Raw genomic sequence first — 25,390 nt, 5'->3', positions numbered from 1 at the left:
CTTGAAATTTAAATGTAACGCTTTTTTAAATGATGTTAAAGAAACTATCAAATAAAAGGCATGGAAACTATATGACATGTTAAACTTTTATACCTTATTATAGGATCTATGTGACTGTAACTGTTAATCCTAACAACCGCCAGTAACGGAAAGACTGGCGGTTGTCATGGTAACCAGTACACAGGAGCCAGGCAGCGTTCTTTAAGCGCGTTCTCCTTTTGCTTGTGACCGTTTGAAGAGTTTGTCTGATTTTTATTGGCAAAAAAAAAAAACTGAGATAGACATATTTTATGAAGCTTTTGGAACCGGGGTCCTACCTCAATTCCCATGAATATGGCTGGTCGAAGGGTAATTGTTACCAAATCTTAGTTAGTCTAGCTGCTACTAGCAAAATCGCAAGACACGTACACGGACTCGTTAACTTCACATTTTGACTCTTGTCTTGATTTGTTTTCAAACAGGCTTCCACTGTTCACAAATTGCCCGGTCTGAAGTCATCCAAAGGACTATCAAAGGTGCGTTTATCTCCCAAATATTCGAAGTAAACAACTAAAAGCGAGTAAGTCTAAACATTAATTTACTTGCCACGAACTGCAATATATGTATGTGTAGACCAACAAAACCTGGGGCCTGATTGTAAAGTGGAAGGAAAAACATTTCAGCTACCAAGACTGAAATTTGTTGTTGGACCATGACAAACTATTGAATAGTCCGAGGGATATGATTACTTTTGCAATGCATTTGTACACCAAAATATAATTTTCTGTTTTCTACAGACATAGATCTATTATTTGCTTGACATTGTAGGATGACGATGACGCATGGGATGCGACTGATGGCTTGGACGACCCTTTCCATTTGAAATCCGCTGCGGATCACCATCATCATCATCATCACCACCACCACCATCATCACCATCATCATCAACTGGACCTCTCAGAGGCTGTAAGAGAAGGATATAACTGGATGAATGATAAAAGCAGGCCTGTAGACAAGAGACAAGTCCTACTTAAGACAGAGACAGATCACATAGAACAATATATAAATTAAACTCTCATGTATACTTTGTGGTGTCTTGTGATCTCTCTTTGGGATCATTCTAATCATTCCTTATCTATATATTAATTTTCTAATTCAATTTGGACAGGTCTTATGCCATCTTTCATTGTGAGTCATTTTAGGTTTTAATAGCTCGGTAATATACTAAAAAGAAATGTAATTTTAGCTGTTTTGACTCACTGTTGTGGATCTTGTAACTGGTGTCTGTACAAGAAATGGATGATATTGTCATGCAGAAATCCACCCCCCACCTCTCTCTTTCTCTCCCTCTCTCTCTCTCTCTGCCTCTCTCTCTCTCTCTCTCTTTCTGACCTTCTGACTTATCAAATTATCTGCCCTGGGTGATATTTATTTTATATTACATACATGTAATTTTGTATTTTTTGATCTGTACTGATTTATATAGGAGCTGAAAGAGGAAATTACAAGAGTTCTCAATGCAAACAACCCACATGCTCCAAAAAATCTTGTTCGCTACAGCTTCAAGGTAGGGAAGTCATAACTCAGCACATACAATTACATAATATAATGTACATGCTACCATTGTTGCAAAATTATAGCCACTGTGAATCCAAATAAGGCATTTTAAGATCGTTGTATGAAAACAACTCTGCATGTTGGCTCTTTATAAAGACATTAAAATTAAATTGGTATTTTGCCAAAAAGTCTTTACTGTGATATTTACTTATTTAACGTCTTCTGAGCAGATAATTAAGGTATTTTGGGGAAATCACTTAGTTGTATTGAAAGTAATTTATTTTACTAATATTCATAATTTTTATTTGTCTATTTTAGGAACGTGTCTATAAGCCAGTGACTGCTGTGGATCACTTGGCTGTCCACTTTGCTTTGGAGGGGAACCTATTGCATAAAGAGTCTGATGAAGCTCGAAGACTTACCATCTTTCAGCTACCTCCAGGTATGTCAGCTATTAAGAATCCTGGAGTTTTGATCTGGACAGTTAAAGGACATATAAAAAAAAGAAATTCTACTTTTTCTGTTTAATGATGTCCAGGCTTTTATTGTATTTCCCCCCCCTATCTGAAAAAGTGACAAAGAACTTGAAAGAAAAAAAAGACTTGAGTGATCATTTTAATTAAGGAATATAGAAGTGAGTCATCAATGCACAACAGAATAACCACCCAAGATAAAAGCAGTGATAATGTTTTTTATATATATCAGTTAATTATATGAATAACAAGAGATCAAGAAAAATCTTGTGTGAGGTTGGTAGCTTGTAGGAGTTAGCAAATCATACCTGGAGGATTTAAAAGCACTCTGCTGCAACCCCCGTCCGTCCGTCCGTCCATCCATCCATCCATTTTCTTACACCTTTATCCCTTAGTGGGGTCGGGAGGGTTGCTGGTGCCTATCTTCAGCTAATGTTCTGGGCAAACCCCGTCTGCCTGTAATTCAACTAACTACACTGATGCTGCACACGTGGTAGGTGGGAAAGTTATAAATGCAAAGAGGGCAGTCAAATGTTCTCTCAAAGAAAACAAAAACAACAGCTAAATTATGACACGGAAAAATGCTTGAATGATGTTTGGGCAGTTGTTGATTTATTTATTAATGCCTCTATCTGCAGGCATTTTGTACTCATAAAGGACATGTACTGTATAAACAAAAAAAAACAAACATTGACTGCCTCTCTGTGGCAGTCATGGCATGATCTTTGGTGGGTTCTTATGCCACAGATTTGGGTTGCTGTAGTGCTGGGCGATAAATTGATTTTTTATGGATAAATCGTATTTGCCCATTGCGAAAGTGTAATTTTTGGGAAATCTGGATTTATTGTCACCATTTCATTCCTTGGGTTTTCGTAGTTCAGACCGATGTCAGCCCACCCAGGGCCCATTTTCTCATTTGAATACAAGACGTTTTGCATCCAGTCAACTCCCAAAAGGGGTGATTGAAGTAGAAGTGAGTTTTTTAAAATATTTTCTGTTACTTATAATTATTATTATTTATAAAGTCGAAAGGGAGAAAATAAAAAAACAATTTAAAATTGGAAATTGAATTTGGTATTTCAGTCAATTTACAAGCCCTCCGCCCCCTAAAAAAAGTGTTAAATTGATCTCTGTTAAAAATAACTATAGAGATTATGTGTTGTTTTTGGAAGACTTTTGGCTTGTCTGGGCTTAACAATGTTTGTCCTTTTAAGAATGATAAGGTGTTTTTAACTTTAAGAGGGTTTTTGGAGCTTACATTGTTTCTTTTTTTCCTGGTGTAGTGAATATTTGGAGCCACTAGATGCCACTATTAAGCTATCAAACAGTTTGCAGAATTACACAATGTACAGAGTGCATTTTGTTTGCTTTATGAACTATAAATTTAAGAATAAATATGTCATATTTGCCCAGGGATTGTACCAGTGGAGAGTAAAGTAGAATCACATGAGGATCACGCTGGAACCCCGGTAAAAATAAGAAAAAAATCTGTATGTAGGCGCTTAAAAGTGATTTAAGACATTGTTGAAATACTGTAAATATTTGAGTAAATACTCAAGTTTGAATTGTGTAGATTGAACTTGAACCTCTGTCTGCTGATTTTCCACAATAGACTACACCTGTGGAGGATGGAGGCGAAAGTGAAGAAACTGGAGATGAGGACAAACCACGTAGTGCTTCCTCAAAACGTCGCAAGAGGGAGGCAAAAATTACAAATCAATTCAACTTCAGTGAAAGGGCAGGACAGACTCGCAATAATCCTTCAAGGGTATGAAAAAGCAGTAACTACTGTGTGTAGTTAACATATGCAATGTTTACAAAGTAGGCACTACAATATTGGTATTAACACACTTTGTCGTTGCTTATGTATTGATGTACTATGTATTAAGATAAAGAGGTTTTCCTTTTTCCTCAGGAAAGAAGCTGCCAGACTGAACCTCCTCCCCGCATCACCTTTTCTGACTCTGCTAATCAGGTACGTTGCACACTTGTGCTCTGGTGTGTTGTGAGTGGACTTATTTTCTCTTTGTGGGGAAAAAATTATTGGTTGACTTTAATAACTGACTGCTTGCAGTGGGAGATCTACGACGCATACTTGGAGAAACTGCAGAAGCAAGACTCAATTGAAAAGAAAAAGAAAAGCACAGTAGAGAAAAAAGAGGATTTTGACGTCAAGAAAAAGTCGTTGCTGGACAGTGGGGTAAATTTTTTTTAAGCTTTCCTTCCTTAAATGTATCATTGTGTACATTCAATATATACAATTAAATTGTGCAGCCTACACATTACCAAACCAAAACTGATATATGCTAATTGGTTGACATAGTATTTCCGGAGACCCCAAAACTTTGCTGTGTTTCTATTACAGAGTGAGGATGTCACTCAAGTGGCCGAGGTAGCCAAGATCATTGAACGAATAGTCATCCAAAATACAATGGATGACATAGCACAAGGCATGATCGTTTATATGTAAAACACATTTTTTACAACACATGTTGCTCTGTGTTGTTCTCTAACTGCATTCCTTTTGTAACCTTCAGATTTTAAGTACTTTGAGGATGCCTCAGATGAGTTCAGAGACCAGGAGGGAACTCTTCTGCCTTTGTGGACGTTTCAGTATGAAAAAGCCAGGCATTTGTCTGTCACTGCCCTCTGCTGGTGTGTTGATTTATCAAATCTGTGAAACATAAAATCTGAATAATGGGGGGACTTGTAAAGTTTCGATTCCCTGTGAACTCTATCACATTTTGTCAGTATGCAACTTCTCCTGAGCCACCTTGAGTCTTTGGGCTGCTTTTCTGATTAATGTTTTGTTAATTTAGTGGTGCCCACCTCTGATATGGTGCAGTCGTGCATTTTCATTTCAAAATGTTGAAGTCTGGATTTTATTCATGGATACCAGGGGGACTTAGTAAAGAGGACTATTAATACGTTTTCAGTTTTGTATGTCATTACTGTCACAAAAGAGAAGGATGACTGATAACTGATTATTATTCGATAGGAATAACAAATACCAGGACCTGTTTGCTGTGGGATTGGGATCATGTGAGTACTAACTGAAGTTGTTATAACATCTTTTATTGAATCATTTTTAAAAACTGATCCTTTCCAAATCGTCTTGGTTTTGTCTCTGTTGTGGCCAGATGACTTTGGTAAACAGGCGGGTGGCATGCTGCTCTTCTTCTCATTGAAGAACTCGGCTTTTCCGGAGCACATCTACCCCACGGCCTCTGGGATCCTCTGCCTGGACATCCATCCACAACTCTCGTATTTGGTGGCAGTGGGTTTCTACGATGGCTGTGTGGCTGTTTACAACTTGAAGGAGCAAACACGGGACCCTGTTTACAAGAGTACCGCAAGCACCGGAAAGCACACAGATCCTGTCTGGCAGGTGACATTAGGTTGGGGAGTTCACTGTTTATGTGTACAGTTAAATGTTGAAGTACTCAGCTTGCTTTTTTCATGCTCAGGTTAGTTTTTCAGTAGTTTTTTTTTTTTTTTTTAAAGAAATTTAGCTTCAAACAATCAGTGGTATTATTATAGTAAGGATTTTCCAGTGTATTTTAAGCCTGGCGGGCCACCAGGCTTTACTTGTGCCCCCACCAGGCTAAGTATTGCTTATTTTTTTTTAAGTCTTTTTAAAAATTTAGCATTTTTTCAGGTTTTATAGTTGATGTTCAGGTATCAATCTCTCAATATTTCAATAACACATAATTATGAAGTGATATTTTCAAATTTCCTGTCAACTTTAAACACTTTTCAACTCCAAAACACAACGGGCCGTTGAACAAATGACTACCTTAGCACCCAACCACCGGGCTTTGCAAGTTTTCTTGGGGGAAACTTGGTATAGTTATTTAGGTTTGGGATACATTTGAATAGAGACATATTTTTGCCAGTTTGAATGATGAAGATAATCCAAAACTTTCAGTCTGTTTATGTGTTTAGTCTTCTCACACAGACATCTTATATTCAGGTGCGCTGGCAAAACGATGACATGGACAACAACCACATGTTTTGTTCGGTGTCATCTGACGGCAGAGTCGTGACCTGGACACTCGTCAAGGTTTGTACAGTCAGAACATACTGCAAATGCAACTTGGTTATTTGAATCATTATTTCTTGCTTTTGTGTATTTCTTGCATTTTGCGATCATGAATTTGTGTGTTTTGTATCCGTACTGTATGTTGCTTTCTAACTGTATATTTGTATGATTGCAGAATGAGCTAATGTCATCAGACATTATCAGACTGTCTGTGAAAGGTGCTCCATCTGATGGGTCAGAGGATTCACAGATGACTGCCGTCTGTAAGACTCCCTCACAGACCTTTATGAGAGTCTCTCTATGACAGTGTTTTCTCTTTGATTTATAAAATTAGTTTATTAAATGAGACTGACATCTGTGACAGTGTATATCTTTATGCCTCCTATGTGCAGCTCATGGTACTTCGCTCGACTTCCACAAACAGATTGATTATCTGTTCTTAGTTGGCACAGAAGAGGGGAAAATATATAAGGTATGTGTGAAGGATTTCAAGAGCTGATGTGGCTGAGTGACACTTCTAAAATTACATTAAGAATGTTGTTGATGTGATCCACTTCGACAGGCAGACCTCGAAGGAAAAAAAAGAAGTCACATCTTAATTTGACATACAGTAATAAGGCTATCTGAACTTATTCTCAAGCCAAAAAGAAGTTTATGTGTAAAACATGAATGAAAGTGAATTCCTTTTAAATGAGAATAAAGCATCATTCTCTAAATGTCACAAAGCCAGCGGTGGGCAGTATTTATCCAAAGTGCTACACGTGTGTTAAGATAAGATAAGATATTCCTTTATTAATCCCGCAATGGGGAAATTTACATTGTTACAGCAGTATAAAAAGCAAAACCAATATGAAAAACTATATATACACAGTAAAATCAAGTGAATATAGAAATACTAGAAATACTAATGGTTATGGTTGTAGAATCATTAACGCTAAACTCTAACTTTAAATATTATTTTTAATTAACTCCTGTTAACAGTAGTCCTTGGAGATGAGCGATAAAATGAAACATGCCATATTTGACCCACTTTAACCTTTTGGTATCTGTGTCAGTGGGCTGCATCTTAAAATTTTGCATAGAAATTCATTTCAACTCAGACACTATAAGACACACGTTTAAAAGATGTTTGATACCTTACAGTTCTACTAAGAAAGCAAAAAAGATTCAGGATCACCTCCGCTGCACTCGGCTCTTCTTGCTAACTTGTTGACAGACACTTCCCCGATATGTGTGAAATTAGATCCTCCTTCTGTCACATTGGCACGGACACCTAAGAGAGGACAGATTAACAATCTTTCGCAGAGCTGCAGGACAGCAGTCATTTTGACTGGGTTTGAAAATGCAGCAGCTGTGTCCACAACCTATTAGGTGTTTACCTAAGATTGTCTTGTTAATTTATCCCTGCAATCTAGCTCTTCTATTTTGTTGCTTTCACAATCCCTAAATTAAATTTGTAATAAAGCTCTCAGGTATTTATTTCACTTTAAGTTTCAGTGCAGCAACATTTTTTACCAAATCACTTTCAGCAAGCACCATAGTGGAAGCATATACACAATAAATAACAAGAAAATCATTATACAGTTGTCTGCACAGAATAACAAATAAGGTTCACATGTCCCTGATGAAATACCACAAATTTGTTAAGTAAAAAAGAATTATAAATCATTTCAATACCCTTTCTTATTGTAATGTGATACACATCCTGTAGAGGTTAACTAGAAAACAAGAATTAAAAAATATGGGGGGGAGGGGAAAATTAATAAACTAATGTAAAATGTAAAATCCTAGTTGAACTCTGTTTTCTTTTGAGTCTATCTATATGCCATATCTTGATTTGGTAACACTTGAATGAAGGCATTTCCATAAATGTCATTTTGTTAATGCTGTAGACGTTTTAAACCTCATTTTATTAAGATCTAATATGCAGACACCGAATGAGCTGAGTAACTTATTAAACGTCTTAAGAATATTGACTTCTTTTCACTTTGATTTCTGGGTAATAATCAGCTTTTTCCTTTTATTCTCTAGTGCTCCAAGACTTACTCCAGTCAGTTCCTGGAGACATATGATGCCCATCGTATGCCAGTGGACACTGTTAAGTGGAACCACTTCCATCCCAGAATTTTTATTTCTTGCAGTTCAGACTGGAATGTCAAGATCTGGGACCACACCATCAAGTAAGAAACAGAAATTGAGACATTAGACTTTTCTTACAGCTATTAACCATAAAATAATAAACTTACCCTAATCAGCCAGCTGAACACATAACAGTCAAATGAACATCAGGAAGAACTGTATTTCAAGGAATCAAATTGTGAAGTCAAATTCTCTTAAGTCATGTTTGATATGTACGACATTTTTATAACAACTGATGTTAACATAGTTACTTGATTATGCTATAAAGTATCACATTGTGCTCGGAAAGCATAATCTCCCCTAAAACTTTCACCTTACCTCATTTAACTTTAAATCTAATTTAAATAAGTATTCAATTCTTTGTAGCCTACTTCCTTTTAATCCTACCATTCCGGGATTACCGGGGCTGAAGCCTGCTGCAGCCATCAACTGGACAGTTAGCGAGCTTTCCCACTTGGCTAATCACCAGACTGTCACAGACGCCATTTATCAACACATATATCAACACTTGTCTGTGACACTGTTGTTTATGTGGTGCTAAGACACATGTCCACCAACACAAGAGCCAGCGTTCCATCTGTGTCTGCTGGCTTAGCTGAACTTTCCATTGAATAAAATAGGCAGCGCTGAACCTGTGGAAAGACTGTGTGTACGTGTTGTTCTGTGAAGTATTCGTGTTCGTTGGAAGAGGTTCATTTTCACAGGAGATTGAAAGCTCTGGGAAGCAACATGACTGCTATAACGACTAGTGTTACAGTCTTTCTTTGAAACTCAGGGTTGAGCTGAAAGGAGTTGATTGATGTCAACATCGCATCCATTTAACGTCCAACGGACAAACCTGTTTTTATTGTCATTTTGATTAGTTGAAGAATATAAAATTTGATATATTTTATACATTGTCTTTTCATTTTGCCAGTGAAAGATTGACACAAAAAATGTGTTAAACAATGCTATAACAATAATCTTAGCAACATTTTTAATGGTTTGTTTGCAAATAGTCAGACACACTCAGTGAAACGCAATAGTAATTCCTCTGATCTTTCCGTGGTTTTGCAGTGTCTTTATGAGCTTCTTAGACTCATCGTGGATCAAACATAATTTTCTTGGCTCATTTGATTAACCCACACATCCTCCCACATTTTGACTGCGCAAGCAGCTTGACTGAATAATGATAGTAATCATTTGCTCATCATGAGAGACACTATTTCAAAGTGTGATCCTCAACATCCTAAAAATACAAAACTTAAGATTTCCTGAATTCAAACGCTTTCACTTCTCAGCTCACTGTGGAATTAAATACAACCAGACCTTATAAATAAAGGAATGAAGGAATGAATGTGGATCTCCTTGACGATTAGGCTTCAGTGCAAAAATAATGCAGTGTTTCTGGGCCACGAGAGTTACAACAACGCGTCTTCCAAAACCAGTGAAAGAAGAATATATTATGATTACGATCAGTAGGTAAGTGATGCATATGCATTTACCTTGTGCAGAGAAAAAAACAATAGGAATACTGAAAATGTCTCCATCTTCTTAGAGCTATATGTGAGTAGGTTTCTGCTTCATACCGTGGAGAGATTAGACTTTAGTTAGTTTGCCCTGAATTCCTCACACACAAACATAAGATAGTTTTAAATAACATAAATAGCTTTTTTGAGGGGGTATTTTATCTTTCAATATAAAAAAATTCCACCTGACTGCGCAGAGGAAAGACAAGGAAATTTGTTGGGGGGTCTTTTTTTCCAGAAGCCACTTAATTTATAAATAGAGTTAACCTGTGACCCATTTATTTCTAGTACAAGTAAAGCTGTTCTGTGAAGGTCTCAGAAGTTTCTCAGAGAATGCTAGGAAATAAACAGCATTATGAAGACAAAGGAACGCTGTAAGAAGGTCAAGGGTGAAGTTGTGTAGAAGGTTGAGAGCACAACCTTCTGCAGCTACAGTATGCACTGCCTTTTGCACTCACGAAACGTGAGAAGGTTGAAGGAGTAACTTTAAGTGGCACTGTGCATGTTAGTGTGGTGGTAACTGTATCATATATAGGTCTGTCACACTGACAAATTTTGCTGGATGACAAATTGTTCTAGTAATTGTTGTGATAGAAAAAATAATGTTTTGAGACCATTTTCAAGTTATTTATTAATGGCACCATGTGGTGGATGCCCTTACCACCACCACATAGTGTTAGTATTGATTTCTTTATTAGTATAGTTTATTTCATTTAGACATATATTTTCTAATGGGTGCACACTTTAGTTAATGTCTGTCTGAATGGTTAATTTATACTTGTTTTTGTTTGAGGTGCCACTTATAGGAACCAGCTGGTGGAGGAACCTGGAGTAAACCATCTACAAATTTCTGAAAGACTGAAGAGGGAGACTTCAAGTTTTTATTTAATTTTGTCACTTAAATATTCACTTATTGTTTGTGCTAAGTTAAAGTTATTTTGCTTTATTTGTTTATAGAATCCTTTAGTTAATTTTGTATTTATTTGTTCTTTTGTTTGGTCAGACATCCCTCCTGTGGTAGATTTGGGTTACTCCACCCCTATTTAAGCAGCCTTTGTTCTTTGTTTGGTAGGTCAGTTTTGTTTGTTTAGTTAGAGTTCAGTTGACCTCAGTTAATTTGGATCCAAATTTGTTATTTATCTTTTGATTTATTCTTGCTTTAAATTTTTATGCTTTGTTGATGATTTTTTTGAAGAATTAAATTGAAGCCTTTTTCTACTTTGAACATTTTTTGTCCTTGTTTGAGTCCGGTCCCTCACACACCAGCAAACACCGAAAACTGAATGATATTTTAAATATTAAAAAAGACGCAATAAAAAAGGGCCATAAAAACCACACAAAGCCAAAACTATAAATAAATGAAATATGAACTCCTTGTTTGGATTCAGAAATTAAAGTTTTGTATCTTTACAAAAAGCTATTTCAAAGTGTGATTTTTGACATAGTGTGTCTCATGTCTCTGAAAACAAAATTGCCCCTCAAAAATATTGACCATTGATTAATTGATTTATTGCCTGTTGCGACGGACTTAGACATGAGTCAAAGTAGTCAAAACTACCGTTTTGTTAGTGTAGCTATTTTTTATATATATATCTTTATTCTGGTCAGATATATTCCAAGCTTTTCAGCTTTGAATTTCCAATAGATTCAAACATAGCACACTGACCTGGATGTGCAAATGAAATGTTGTGCAAGACGTTTTGATTGACATGCTGATATGTGTTCTTTAGGTAATGCATTTTGAGTCTTTCACTCTTTTATACATGTTTCTGGATTCTGGAACAAGAATTTGGTCATGTGGCAGGGCCTCCATTTTCACTTGGTGTTAGACTTGCTCCTGAGTGCATTCCCAAAAGGATTGTCAAATGTGTCAGTTCTCAGAAAATAAAATGCGTCTCTATATGTTTAAGATGAGCAACTTTGCCTGTGTTTTACTTTAGCTTTCCTCTTGTAATTGTTTCAGGACTCCAATGTTCACCTTCGACCTTGGCTCGCCCGTTGGAGATGTTTGCTGGGCTCCTTACTCCTCCACTATATTCGCGGCCGTGACAATAGACAGAAAGGTAAGGGCCTTTTTCAGTTCTCTCCTTTTCCTTTTTTCAAAATGCAGCACGGTAAAATGAGCAGAACTTCTAATCGTTTTCTACCTTCAGAATTTAGAACATACAAAACATTCCTAGCCGACGATCCCCTGTTTAAAAGAAGCATCTCACCAGTTTTAGACCTTCATCAGAGCCTGAAGCGCACTTGCCTCCGGGATTGCACAGATGCGGCAACACGTGTCCGCTGTGTATCAACGATAACTTGACTTTTATTTGACTGAGCATGTGAAGCACCAAACAGCTATACCGTCTACCATCTGCAGCTCACTTTTTAATCTTCTTTATATATTGGATGAGTCTAAAATCAAAGTTAAGTAGCCTCGGGAAATCGAGTTGGTTCAGACTTTTATTTCATGTAACAAAGAAGCTTCCTAGTTATTGATTCCAGGCAAAAGTAATTTCAGCGGGTGTCGCGTTGCTTATCTTCACATATTTTTTCTGTATGGCTTCAAGCTGTCCCCATCTGTTGGTCCTCTCACTCTGCGCAACACTACATAAAAGTCAAGGTTGTTATGTCTGACACGTTTTTTGTGCAGTGCGCCAAGTGAAGTCGAGTGAGAATGACAGAGAGGAAATGAGAGCTGAGTAATTTGAGAGACACCTTATGTGATACTTTGTGTGTTTATATCATGTCCTTCTCAACTGCCAGCATTTGGTCACCACAGGCACCAGCTGTGGCATAGGATGACTCGTTACACCACACAACCAACCTTTTGCCCTGCCTGAGACATGGAACCGGAGGATGTTTTCAGGACAATTGTCACCGCTCAGCATTTCTAGTGTATGCGGTAGAAATTTACCGGAAAATGAACCAGAATAGCAAGATGCTTTTTGGTTTATTAGAAGCTTTGGCAAGGAGGTTTTTTTGGAGCAACATTTCAAATTGGTTGAATCTTTGCAACCATACCTTACAACCATACCTCTCCGTCTCATATTTTATGTTAGCTTTAATTGTGAAGGATTACTTTGAAATGTATTGCAGTTCCACCTTGTTGTAGACTTTGGGGTGTGGCAAAAGCATACGTTTTAATAGCCATTTGAAATGGCTATGTTTTTAAGTTTGTGGAGTTAGTAGTTTGACAGGAAGAAAGGTGAGGAGAGAAGGGGAAGACATGCAGCACCGGATTGAAGGTTTATCCCTGTGTTCAGTTGTATTTTTTCAAATTCATCAAGACTGAGTACTTTATTTTATTCCGTCCGGATCAGAAGGAATGATATAAGACACACAGAACTCTCACATTTATTGACGGCCGTCAACATCCATGTTCTCCAGCGGTTTTGTTGCAGAACATTAATCAATTTCTGTGGCAACTCTCAAGTAGAGCTTTGATTGACTCATTTAAGTCGTGTGCTCCTCGATGCATGCATGCCAGTAATGACAACCTGGCTTTCAGTTACTTCTGCCATGCCACAAAATGTCAGAGGAACAACGGTGTGAGTGTGTGGGTTTGCGTGAGCTTGTGCACATGTGTTCACAAGGATAATGCATTGACTGGAGGCTGAGGTGCAAGAATGACACACAGTTGTGTGGCGCAAACAAATTCTCTCTGTCCCTGATCCTCCATCTGAGCCGCCTGTTTAGAAAAGTGTCTGGATGACATAATGAGAAAGTCTGGTCATCTCTGCTGGTGATTAGTCTTCAAGCTCTGTGTTTACTGTTTCTGGTGGATGTTGTCTCCACCTTGTCTGTAGGGACTGTCACACATATTTTTCAGTCTTTGTAGTTTCCTAGAAATGAGATGAGCAAATCCCAAAAGACAAGACAATGTACAAAGGGTATTTTTTTTTTTCAGAAAATCTGTTTTTATTTACATTTGAACAAAAATGACAGGCTGAAAATGATTTATATCCTTCTCCAGTCTTGCTTTGCGTTGCAACAAACTGACACTTATACTCAGAGGCAATCTTTTAGCATTTTTAACCATTCGTCTTTTTTATAAGGTCCAAGTCACTGAGGTTAGAACGTCTCCTTGCCATAAAATTTAGCTCTTTCCAAAACTTCATTATCATAGTCAAGTGAGCACACTTGACCAGACCAATCAAAACATTAGTATCACATCCAGTCTTTATATGCTTACCTAAACCTACAAAGGGTACAGATCATTTTGACCCTACCCTCCAAAAGGCAACACTTTTGTCTCAAAGAAAATAGCAGTGTAAGCAATCAAAGGTAGTTAAAAATATTATGTCAACCCAACGCTATATTGTAATTATATTTTTAATATATTTGTTTACATTCTTGGTGACTTATGATTTTTTTTCCATGTACACATAATTGTGATCCTTAAGAGGAACATCTGTGATTTAATTGTACTATATACACTGTCTATAAAGTCTTTCAGTTTTAATCAGATTTGATAACTTGTAAAAAAAAAAAGAAAAAAAGATGACTTAGAAGAAAAGGAGTCCTCATTACATAGGATGATAGCGTAAATTAAATTCAGCCATATTCTCTGTTGAAAATGTGCATCAGTAATGGACTGGTCACTGTGTGGGTACAGTAGTTTTCTCCCCAGAGGCAGATGAGTTTCTACAGACTGGTTTCATAGACGTTCAGATCCAGGTTTTGGGTCTTTTCATAGCCCCGTTTCTCCTCTGTCTCCCTGCAACACAAGACAACAACGGACGCACTGATTGGTTGCTTGCTTGGATACTTTCACCTGCATTTTTAATGGAGTCAAAACACCCCAAAAATATTATTTTAATGCTAGTCCAAGAAAAACGATGCGATGTTAAGCAGTCAATCTAATCAAAGACATTGACTTTTTTGATCAACCAGTGAGTTAGAATTCTGCAGTATCATACAATACATTAATGCAGAGAGCCAAGTTGAACTTCAGCAAAAGAAAAATTACACTACAGTTTGCCAAAGTTAAAATTTAACACGCTCGTATATCTCTGTTAATAAAAGGCGTTATCTCTTTGTGAGATTAGATTCAAGCCTCACTACATTTTGCTTAGTTATTAAAGTTTGTACTTAATTTTCGTCGGTTATACAATGCAAATTACATAAAATAAATCATTACAAAACAGCTATGCTGAGCCGCGGGACTCTACCACAATATGATTACGATTTTTGGTAGTCAGAAAGAAAAGTGCTCAACAGTTGAATCTGAAACATATGTTAAATAGAAAATGTTGTGTTAGATGCAGAAAACCAACAAAAATAGGTTTCAGTGACAGCAGATGTTCACATTTTCACAGATGAAATATCTCGACTTTTCAGAAACAATTTTCTCTATCTGGATCTAGAGCGCCTTCACACGTCTGAGGTAGAGCCTCAGAACGCTTCGCAGTGAGGAAACATTCTGAATTTTCTGTAAAATCTTGTCTTTACAAATATCCTTCTAACATCAGGACATGATTTTTTAAAAAGTCTCAAAGAAATTGATTACAGTGCAACACTGTCAGTGTTTGAGAAAAAAAAAACTAACTGTGATTTACAAACCTTCTTATACTTAGTACTTTTTTTCCAATCAGGAGAATAAAGACAAGGACCAGGAAGCCAACGACAGCTGACACACCAATCAACCAAGGCTGAAGGGTCTTTTTCGTTGCTCTTACTGCTGATGAGATAAATTCATATAAATCCATTTGTAAAATCATGAAGAAAACTGAATATTTTACTCAACTTTACTGTTTAGTAAAGTTCATAAGCTACACCAATTGACTTATTAAATGTTTTATTTGAAAGATAATTATCACAGCACAATTCATTCTTGATCTCCAAGCAGTGCTAAAACAATCTTCAAGCGGCCGAAATGTTTACTCATGTGTCAAGATTCGGAGTTAATTGTAAAAAAAAAACAAAAACTGTTTTACCATTTTGAGCTGAGCAGCCGGTAGCACACAGGAGCACACAAAACGCAAGCAAGTTCATCCCAAACATGGTCGACCCGCAGATGTTTTAACCCGAGCGACCAACACAGAACGTTCAGCTCAACTCAGCTGCCGAGAAACAGGCACACGACGTATGTCGTCTCTCTGTCCCTGCATAACCGTGTTGTAATCACAGGTCAGAGTCCACAGCAGAATTATCTTAGGGATCTGGGTGTGTTATCAGTTTTAATAGCCATAAACACTTTTTAATCACCTCTTCTTTTCCTGCATTCTCCTTGCGTCATGTGGGGACCACAGAAATGCAGCACCTGAAGTTTGCCGGAGCATAAGATAGATACATTTAATTTTAAAATTGATGTCTTAATTACTTATTTTATTGATGCAATTTGTTTTATTATGCGTGCAGGGCTGGAGTGTGGAATAATGCTATTGCATTTTCAGTTCCCATGACTCAACATTTCCCTTCCTTCTCAAATGTACCAGCCTACCAAGAATTGCATCCATGCATGACTCTGTGATTGTGTTGCAGATTCTGAGTGTTTGTTTGCTCCAGGTTGGTTCTGTCGAGTTGATGTGATCTCAGCATGGGCTTTTTCTGATAGTACCAGACTCCAGTAGGATGTTTTCAATATTTATGGCTAAAATCCAGGTTGTTTTGCGTTACAGTGTTCCAAAACTGTTATCCAGTAGACGCAAACAAGTATTTACACCAGCAGGTAAAGCGCCAGACTTTTGCTATCTATAAAAATGGGACTGGATAAATTAAAAATATCACTTTTGCTTGCCTGCGGTCGGAATGCAGGATTCTGATGGACTCCAACCAAAGAGAGTGAATTCTGAGTTTTTATTAACATTCATTTTTGCTAAAGAAGACTTTTACAAGTGTACACACGTATGTAACCCAATTGCTGCAGTATTGTTATTTTTCTACATTTTCATTGTGAAATGTATGTTTGTTTATTAGCTGGAATGTGAAACGGAGATTTCACCTTTAGGTTACAAGTTTTGAAATGACTTGTGGCCTCATTTTTGAATTTCAGCGACTTTTAGTCGACTGTAGTTTTTATTTCCACCGCATGTTACTGGATGTGTTGGCTGGAATAATGAGGTTGTTCTTGTATATTACTCAAGAGCGTACTTTTGGTAGCACTGTGACCTAGTGTGATGAGGCAGTATCATCACTCTGCCTCATCACTCGGATAGTTTAACTTTGATGGCTTCTGAAAGTTAAGTGGACAAGAATTTGTTCTTGTGTGGACTGGCTGCATGACATGTCTGGTTCTTGGATCCATTAAGGGAGGCATTTTTGATTATCTCCACTTGAAAGGGGAGCCTAAATAATAAATCGTTGTACTCCCCTACACTCTCCCAAAGATGTAGTTCTGGATGGCCAGCTGTTCAAATTAAGAGAATCCAGGCAACAGATGTATTTGGTTGATACTTTTGAATCTCATGATTAAGTTGTTGTCATTTGAGGCTTTTTCCTGTCTAAAAAAAACCCATAATAAATAAACGCAGCCAAATGTCCAAATAAAATTACTTTCTGCAATCCTCATAATGTGCCACACAGTAACTCATGCATCTGTGTAATCACTGAGAATTACAGAAAAAGTACGCTGCGGACAAAGAGCTGCTTGGCACGGTTCTAAGCAGCTGGCAACTCACTCCAGATAAAACTCAAAAAGCAGGCAGGAAGTTAAGCTTTATGGCCGTAGGACGTTGCAGGTGACCTGTCCAGAGTGTTCTCCGCGCTCGCCTAATGAGAGCTGCAGATAGGCTCCTTTCAGCAAGGATTAGCAGGGACAGATGGATAACGGCGTGGTAGTTGCATAAACAAGGAATTTCCTTTGTTAGAAACAAATAACAGTGCAGTGCTTCATTGTCTTTGCATACTGAGCAAGTCTAAAAAACATATATCTTTTCTTAGAGCTACAAGACTCTGGCACAAAGCTTCTCTTTAAGGTTCTTGGGAGGGAGCATTTTAAGACCTGTAATTTGTAGTTTTATGCTAATGTGAGCCAAGGTAATTATAAATTCAGTGAAGTAAACTGACTGCTCCAAGTGGCTTTGTGAATTACAAATGCAGTCATATTGCACTGCAATTACTCATGACTAATGTTGCATTAGTCTTTAGATTTGAACGTCAAAAAACACTGTTGTTAATAGCTGCACTGATAAGAGGTTAGAGAAAGTCATACTTCGTTGGAGTCTGATGATTAGTTACAAACAAGGATTCTTGGCGTGAACACTTGTATGCTGTGTGAACTTCACCAGCACGGTAATCTTTCTGATAAAGAATTGTAGGATCTGCTTTGTAGTAGATTCGTTTGATGTAATCAGATTATCAAAATACATGATGAAAATTGTGATATGATGTCCGGTAGATAAGGATGCCTAGGAACTTTGAAAACATCATGACAGTCCCGACATGCCCACAAATATGGAGAGTTAAGACTCAGAATTATGAGTCCCAGGCACTTTGGACTTTTATAGGTTTTGTCAGTTCGCAAAAACAAAGCTCCGTGTGGTTTTAATGTCTTTTTATGTCGCAAACTAACGAAAAAGTGGTTCGTAATTCTGAAGTAGGAGGAAAAGGTTGCGTGGTTTCTGAAATTTTCTACCAATAATAACATGAAAAGTTTAATGGTACACATGGTAGGGGAATATATTACCACAAGGCACAAGGAAGATGGTCAGGAATTGACGGGAAGGAGATACAGATTAATCCTGCTGAAGAACCATTTTTGAAAGGCAGTGTACTCTTCTTGTCGCCACATCAGCAAAGTACAAGTTTTTCTGTGTTTTAAGATCTTTCTTTTAGACATTGTTGTCACTAAATACCAACACATTTGATGAGGGGAAAAAAAGTGAAACAAGCGTTATAACGACTCATCTTTCTCAGGTTCACGTCTTTGACCTGAGTATCAACAAATTTGAAGGTATCTGCCATCAGATAGTGGTTGCCAAAAAGATCAGGCTGACTCACATTGAATTTAATCCCATCCATCCGATCATCATTGTGGGGGATGACCGGGCCACTGTGACCAGCCTCAAGCTCTCCCCAAACCTCCGCAAGAAGCCCAAGGTGAGTAAAATCAATAAATCTCATTTGCTCCACCGCTCTTAAGCAGTGCAATGGTACAGTGGTAACAGTGTAGCTGCATATCCAGGAAAGCGCTGCCTGCTACATAGGGTTTTTATGATTATTTATTGTTGGAAAATGCAAAAGATACTCATATTAGTTTTGCATTGCTTGTGGAATTTCTGCACACATTAGTTTTCATCAAATAGCAAATATGGAAACAGTCTGGATTTCTTTATGTATATTTAATATAGTACAAGACGACAACTTGATTCAGTTCAGCAAATTACTAATTTAATCTTTTTATAGCATGCTGATTAAAAAAAATCTCAGTTATTCATAAGTTATCAATATTGCAATGGTTTTGTCAAATGTTGTCGAAAGTGTGCAAATAGTGTCATCACCTGCCAACTTAATTATCTTAAAAATATGTTACTTGCTGCCATGAACAGAGAGTAAATCGTCTTGGCTCGTACAAATGTTTGCAGGAAGTCATGTCTCATTTCACCTGCTGTGTTGACGCTCAGAGCAAAAGATGTTCATCAAACTTGCATAATTATATCGACTGTGCTGCCAAGAACAATCAGCTACAGCAATGATTGGCAAATCTGAAAAGTTGTTAACAAGTCAAACCGATAAGCCAGACCGTCCCACAGGCTGCTCAAAACGGGGTCTACTTAAACGGACGTGGAAACCAATAAGAGCTGCAGCTGCCTCGACCCCGATTCTGATTTAATCTCGCTATGGAATAATCTCCCCGTCGCGTTACAGAGTTATCTGAATCGCTGTTTCTCTTGTTTACAGAACGAATGCCAATTTGAATAAATTAAAGAAAAAACAATTTGGTCAGTGGCGTATAATAGCATAGCAAAATGTAGCCGTGCTGAAAAACAAAGTGCCACTTTAATCTTCCTCTGCTAGATGAGTCCCTGAAGCCTCTCTTAAGCTGAGAAGTAATCACATCAGTCCTTCTGAACACAGGAGGAAAGCAAATGGCACACTGAGTCACAACACTTTAATCAGAGCCCATTAACAGTTAGCTCTGCCGCGCTTCCACTTTTCCTTTGTGTTGTTTGCATCAGTGCGTGTAAACCAGACAGAACTTTAATGACTAGAGAGAAGCATTCATTGCGTTCATTTTCACAACACACTTCACTGCACATTGTATTACGCAGACTCCTCCAAACATCCTGTTTTAACCACACAATTATATGAACACAACTTGACGCACACCGCACGCGCACATACACAGTTCTTCTTCTCCTGCAATCTCTGACTTTGCACCTTACAAGTCCATTAGTGATATAATTGCACAGTTCAGCATCACTGACAGTGCTTAGAGCATTTTAAAGGCCAATGTGGCAAAAAACACAAAAAAAAAACAAGCATCAGCCGCAAAAAATAACATTTAGCAAATAGTCTTGATTGGGTAGCCTGCACAGACCAAGATGGTGAGCACAGACTGACTTTAAGGCACAGTTCTCAGTTCTTATTATAACCTGTCATATTTTTTATACTCAATCTGAAATGAGTTTCCAATTATCCGTATTGGTAAGTTTAAAATATAGAGAACTGTGATCACAGCTGCGTTGTCACGTTCTGGTTGATGCTGTTATTTTGCACATGTAGCCGCCTTGGCCTGAAGGTCTGTGATGTTTTTATGGGGGATTAGAGCATGTTGTCACGTGTCCACTGATATAATTTAGTAACTCAAAACAACATGCATTTTACTTTAGCCACGTGACTTTATTGGTGGCACAGCCAAAGCAAAAGCAGCATTATAGCGCAACTATTGATATTCTGTGAGTTGTTATTTGTCTGAATCTCTGTAGAAATATCCGAAAATGAGCAGGAACGACACAGGCAAGTTCGGAAAAGACGTTCTTCTCTTTAGAAAATACACTATTCCTGTTCACAGTCTTTAACTGTTTTGGTCTTCTTAAGTCAAAGTCCAGCTCAGGATCAGAACCCTGTAATTGCAAAAGAGCTTTAGCGGGCCTGCTAAACATTGTCTTGTGCTGGGATCACTTTTAACAATAAGGTAATAAAGTTGAGCCGTAACTGTTTGCTTCGCAACATTGTCCAAAAGCTGACTTTGCAGCAGATTAAAAATTCAGATGGAAAGGGTCTGTTATACAATTATAATAATTGCATCATTAAATTATTCCTTCTAAAATATATTATACTTAACACATTTTAACCTTATTATATATATACAGCTCTGTAAAAAAAATTAAGAGGTCACTTAAAATGATCAGTTTCTCTGATTTTACTTTTTGTAGGTATATGTTTGAGTAACAAACATGTGTTGAACTATCGACAACATGTCTCCGAAACTGCAAGCAAAAGTTTAGTATTTATTTGCGGAATAAATACTAAACTTATTTAGTATTTATTCTAAATAAGTTTAGAATTTTGACCTTATTATGAGAAATGGCCAAAATAAGGAAAAAGATGCAGTGCTCTCAGACCTCAAATAATGCAAAGAAAACAAGTTCATATTCATTTAGAAACAACAAAACTAATGTTTTAACTCAGGAAGAGTTCAGAGATCAATATTTGGTGGAATAACCAGGTGGTTTTCAGTGGGGTTCATTGCAGTGGGCTCTTAGTTTTTCGCAGAGCTGTACATGTTTCATTCTGTCTTTGTGTTCACCACTGGGTTTCCTTTACTTCTTGGTAAGAAGAAGAATTTAATTGTTGGTTCTTGTTTGTTTGTTTGTTTGTTTTTATGTGTTTAGAGCAAGAAGGGCCAGGAGCTGCCCAAGGGTTCAGAAGCAGAGGTATTAAAGATGGACAGGCTGCTCGCCCTGCTGAGAGAACCAGAGCTAGACTGAAGTCACCCCGACTCCGCTTCAATTCAGCCAATGTGGCTTCTCATATGGTGGCTTTTTTTTTTTTTTTTTTTTTTTTTTATCTGTTTGCAGCAAATAAAATGAACATGTTGCGATCTGTGTATTTGACCAAATGTTCTCTTAAAGTCTTACTTGATGAAATTGAAATGAGAGCTGCGCGGCTTTCTGAATGCCCCAAATTCCTTTTTTTTTTCTTTTTTTTTTGCTGTTGATATTTTTTTTTTTTCTTTCAATACTTCTGATATATTGAGTAGACACAAGTACCCTCAGTGAAAGTTGCAAGAGGAATGCTTGTCACTGTGTTAAGTTGTGTTCAGTTTTATCACCTGGATTTTCTGGGAACTGAGGACAGTTATTGTTGCTGTTCTGCAAAAGGATTCCTGTCTCGTTTGAACATGATTTCAGATGTGTAGCGTTTCTCAAGAAGAAGACCGATTTGCATCTGAGACGTCTGGGAAACAACCTTGTTGTAAGTCATTTAGAGTCCTGCAAATGTCCATGCAACCTTAACTCCACAAGGAAACATTGACATGTCGGAAATGTTATTGTGTGCTTCTTTATTACTCGTCTCTTCACAAGTTATGTAAGCAATATTGACACTGACGCATCTCCATAAAATGTGTTTTTTGTTGGGGTTTTTTTTTGTTGTTGTTTTTTGCCATGAAAAGCTGAGACATGTTTTTGTTTCATACAGAAAATGTCAAAAAAAGGCAGAGTTCAACTGATTTGAGTCATTTGTTGTTTTTCTTGATATTTGCTTAACTGATCCTTCAGTCTGTCTTACCTGAAAATGCTGCATGTGTTTTCATGTAATTTGTTGACAATGAACATATTAAAACTGTTTAACAAAACAGACTGGATTGAGTAGATTTCAGAGTTGATATGAATCTCTAATTGCGTTGGGATTAGAGTTGTTCCAACCGTAAAAAAATAAAATAAAATAAAAATAAAAACAACTTTAGCTTTTTCGTACAAATTTCTTAGACTCTTTGAGTGGGATTTTTGCATTGACCGAAAGTTTTCGCTCCTTTTCCACAATTTTTTTTTTATTTGCATTTTACAGGCTTTGCTTCATTCTGCTGCTTCTGGCTGTTACTTAAATTTCAGAGACCTCTGACTGATGACTGTAGCTGAATGACATGTATGAGTCTCAGTACTGTCTTAACATCCTGCTGCTCCTCACTGCTGCTACCCTGGGCAGCAGTGATGATTCTCCACAGTAACATGTCCTGAGCTGGATAACACCATCGGTTGTTTTCAAGCACTGCTAATCCACCTCATTTGCTTTTTGCTGCTTCTTTATAAATGTATGTGTGGTTAGAAAGCTGGGCATAGAGACATTGGACTCTGGGATATGATCATGGCCCATTATGATCAATGGAAGAGATGGTTTGAACTTCCTCTTTCTCTCTCTGCTCTTTGGTTCTGCTATTCATCCATGAAGCTTCCTTTTCAACTCCTCTGAGCTTCGGGGTCGTAGTTAAGGTATTATTTGAGCTTTAGAGAAGCTAATTAGCTGCTCCCAGTTGTTAAAAAAAAAAAAAACTCTTGTTGCCTCGGTTACATGTGATAATTGTCTGAAAGTATAAAAGTAAGAACAAAATCCTTCCAGCGGCACAGCATCAAAGATCAGAGGAAATAATGCTCCAATCATTCAATGACCAAAAAAAAAAAAAAAGAACTAAAATCAACAAAAACAACAAATCTGAACTAGTGTTACAAAGTTACTCGAACATGCTGCCACAATCAGCGGCGCTATTCTAGAATCTCTTCTAAGAATATCTTTTCTTGAGCACCACACTGAGTTTTCTGTCTTCTCCGGTCCAACAGAGCACCTTGGATGTACACAAATCTGCAGCAAATGCTTGACACTGACATGTACTAAGATATGTCAGTGTAAAAAAAATAAAAAAATCACTTATACATGTTGGAAACAGTACAACCAGGCTGCAGGGGAGTCATTGTTTCATACAATAATAATCCACTAAATAAAGGAAGGCGGAGCGTTGTAAGACATACAGCGACGTAGAAGATTGCGTTACTCGTGGAGCAGAGCCAGACAGCTTATCTTGGCTCGTACACGCCGTCTTGGGCACCGGTCCAGAGACGATCTGGAAGCTTTTTTTATTCTCCAGTCTGCAGGGAGGAAACATCTTGCTTTGAAACATCTTTATTTTGTCTATCTCGTAATTCTTCCCCATCTTCATAATCTGATCGTTCAGTGAAGTTGCACCCAGGAGCTCTGATGTTTCCACGGTGATCCGAACTCCCTCAGCTTTTCTCTGCCACCGGGAGCCTTTCTGCCCTTCATGTCCTCCAGCATGATTCATTCATTAACAGGTCCACAAGTTTAGAATAAGATGCTCGCTTTTGTCTTCTTCTTGCAGATACTTGGCAGAAATGTGAACGAAGCTGCTGTTATTAATTCACGCCAGTTTTGTCAATGAGAAGCATATGCTGGATGCTTATTAAAAGAACTAAAACTGCATGAATCACATTGAAGAGATCGTTCAAGTCCTTGGAGAGAGTTCTGTGTAAATGTTACAGTCACTTAAAATCTTATTTGCACTCTAACGCTCTGTCAAGTTTGCATTGGGCGATTATTTTGCAGGCGCCAATGATTATTTATGTTGGGAATAGGAGCTGGTGCACTACCAGAAATCTTCCTATTCTGAGAACAGAACATGTGAAGCATTTCCAGTCAGAGTGTTTGGTATAAAAATAGTTTGTTGTTTTTTTGTTTTTTTTTGTACTATCAGGTGGTTACTGAGTGGAAATGCTTTGCATAAGGAGAGCCCAAAGTGCGATTCAAGAGCCACTGGTGGTTCTCTGGATGATTTTGTGTAGCCCCCAGCTGCTAGTTCAAGTATGACATAAATTTGGCCTGCCAGCACAGGACGCTTATGCAAATGGACTTTTTTTTTTTTGTTTGTCGTTATTCTTTGGGACGATATTTTCACTGATGTGAATGCGTTCAAAAAAACAGAGGAAAGTAAATATAGGGAAGCTAATATCCTCTTGAAGTGGAAAAACAAAGTGTCAATTTTATATCGACTTGTTGTCATAATTTTCACAATTAAGAGGACTACAAATATTTACTGGGTAGAGCGAAGACTTATTGCGTACAGAGACTGCAGGGCAATAGCAGATCTACCAGAGTGGCTTTGGATGGAAATTGTAAGGCCCCCTTTCGAAGAACCACTTTTGCTCAAAGTGCTCTGTCGGTGAGAGGATCTGCAGTTTGGAACTCACTTCCTGTTCATTTAAAGCCTGTAACCAGTTTTAGTACATTCAAAAATCAAACAAAACTCTGGTTATGTCAAAAACAGAACTGTACCCATTTTTGATGTTTTACATTTTTCTGTTTGTATACATTATGTTGTGCTATTTTAAATCACTTCAATTTTTAGAGTTACTTTTTAAAAGCCCATCTAGGAACAAGTGCTGCGAATTAGCTGTTGCTATTGCACAATGATGCAAACCTGGGACTGCTGTTTTATTCAGTTTGTCTATGTCGATGTGTGTCTGTCCCTATCAAATACACTTTATAATAATAATCCGGAGTTTCGACTCTTCAAAAAAATGCTTAACTATCTCTATATGATTATTTTGGGGAATACTTCAATTTTAGAAAAATAAAAAATAAGAAAAAAGAAAGTCAGACAGCATTTCAATCAGTTTATTTTTAATAGGTGCAGCCTTGATATCAGGAAAGTCTCCAGAGGATTGGTTCATATTATAGTCTTTAAACGGTGCTACATGCTTTGTTACATGGAAAGTTACAGGAAACAGGATGAAGTGTGCACGTGTTGC

General features: G+C 37.5%; 1 protein-coding gene and 1 long non-coding RNA gene across 2 annotated transcripts; one reads left to right on the top strand and one right to left on the bottom strand.

Moving 5' to 3' along the window:
- The first annotated feature begins 178 nt into the window (after window positions 1-178).
- dnai1.2 (dynein, axonemal, intermediate chain 1, paralog 2) lies at window positions 179-22,428 on the top strand. The gene is made up of 20 exons (XM_007554334.2): window positions 179-348; window positions 462-515; window positions 808-945; window positions 1,466-1,546; window positions 1,855-1,978; window positions 3,423-3,478; window positions 3,622-3,777; window positions 3,925-3,984; window positions 4,084-4,209; window positions 4,375-4,459; window positions 4,547-4,664; window positions 5,008-5,051; window positions 5,150-5,397; window positions 5,983-6,072; window positions 6,227-6,314; window positions 6,444-6,523; window positions 8,083-8,231; window positions 11,662-11,761; window positions 18,543-18,725; window positions 21,464-22,428. Exons 1-20 carry the CDS (start codon window positions 328-330, stop codon window positions 21,557-21,559), a joined length of 2,097 nt encoding a protein of 698 aa, XP_007554396.1. The 5' UTR covers window positions 179-327; the 3' UTR covers window positions 21,560-22,428.
- LOC107836484 (uncharacterized) lies at window positions 10,346-24,962 on the bottom strand. Its single transcript, XR_001662391.1, has 3 exons — window positions 24,951-24,962; window positions 15,031-15,036; window positions 10,346-10,686 (listed from the first exon to the last, which is right to left on the bottom strand). It is a non-coding gene; the product is annotated as an uncharacterized LOC107836484 (long non-coding RNA).
- Window positions 24,963-25,390: the final 428 nt, after the last annotated feature.

Source organism: Poecilia formosa, unplaced genomic scaffold (assembly GCF_000485575.1).
Source record: "Poecilia formosa unplaced genomic scaffold, Poecilia_formosa-5.1.2 Scaffold62, whole genome shotgun sequence".
Lineage (NCBI taxonomy): Eukaryota > Metazoa > Chordata > Actinopteri > Cyprinodontiformes > Poeciliidae > Poecilia > Poecilia formosa.
This window is presented reverse-complemented; position numbering and strand designations above follow the sequence as displayed.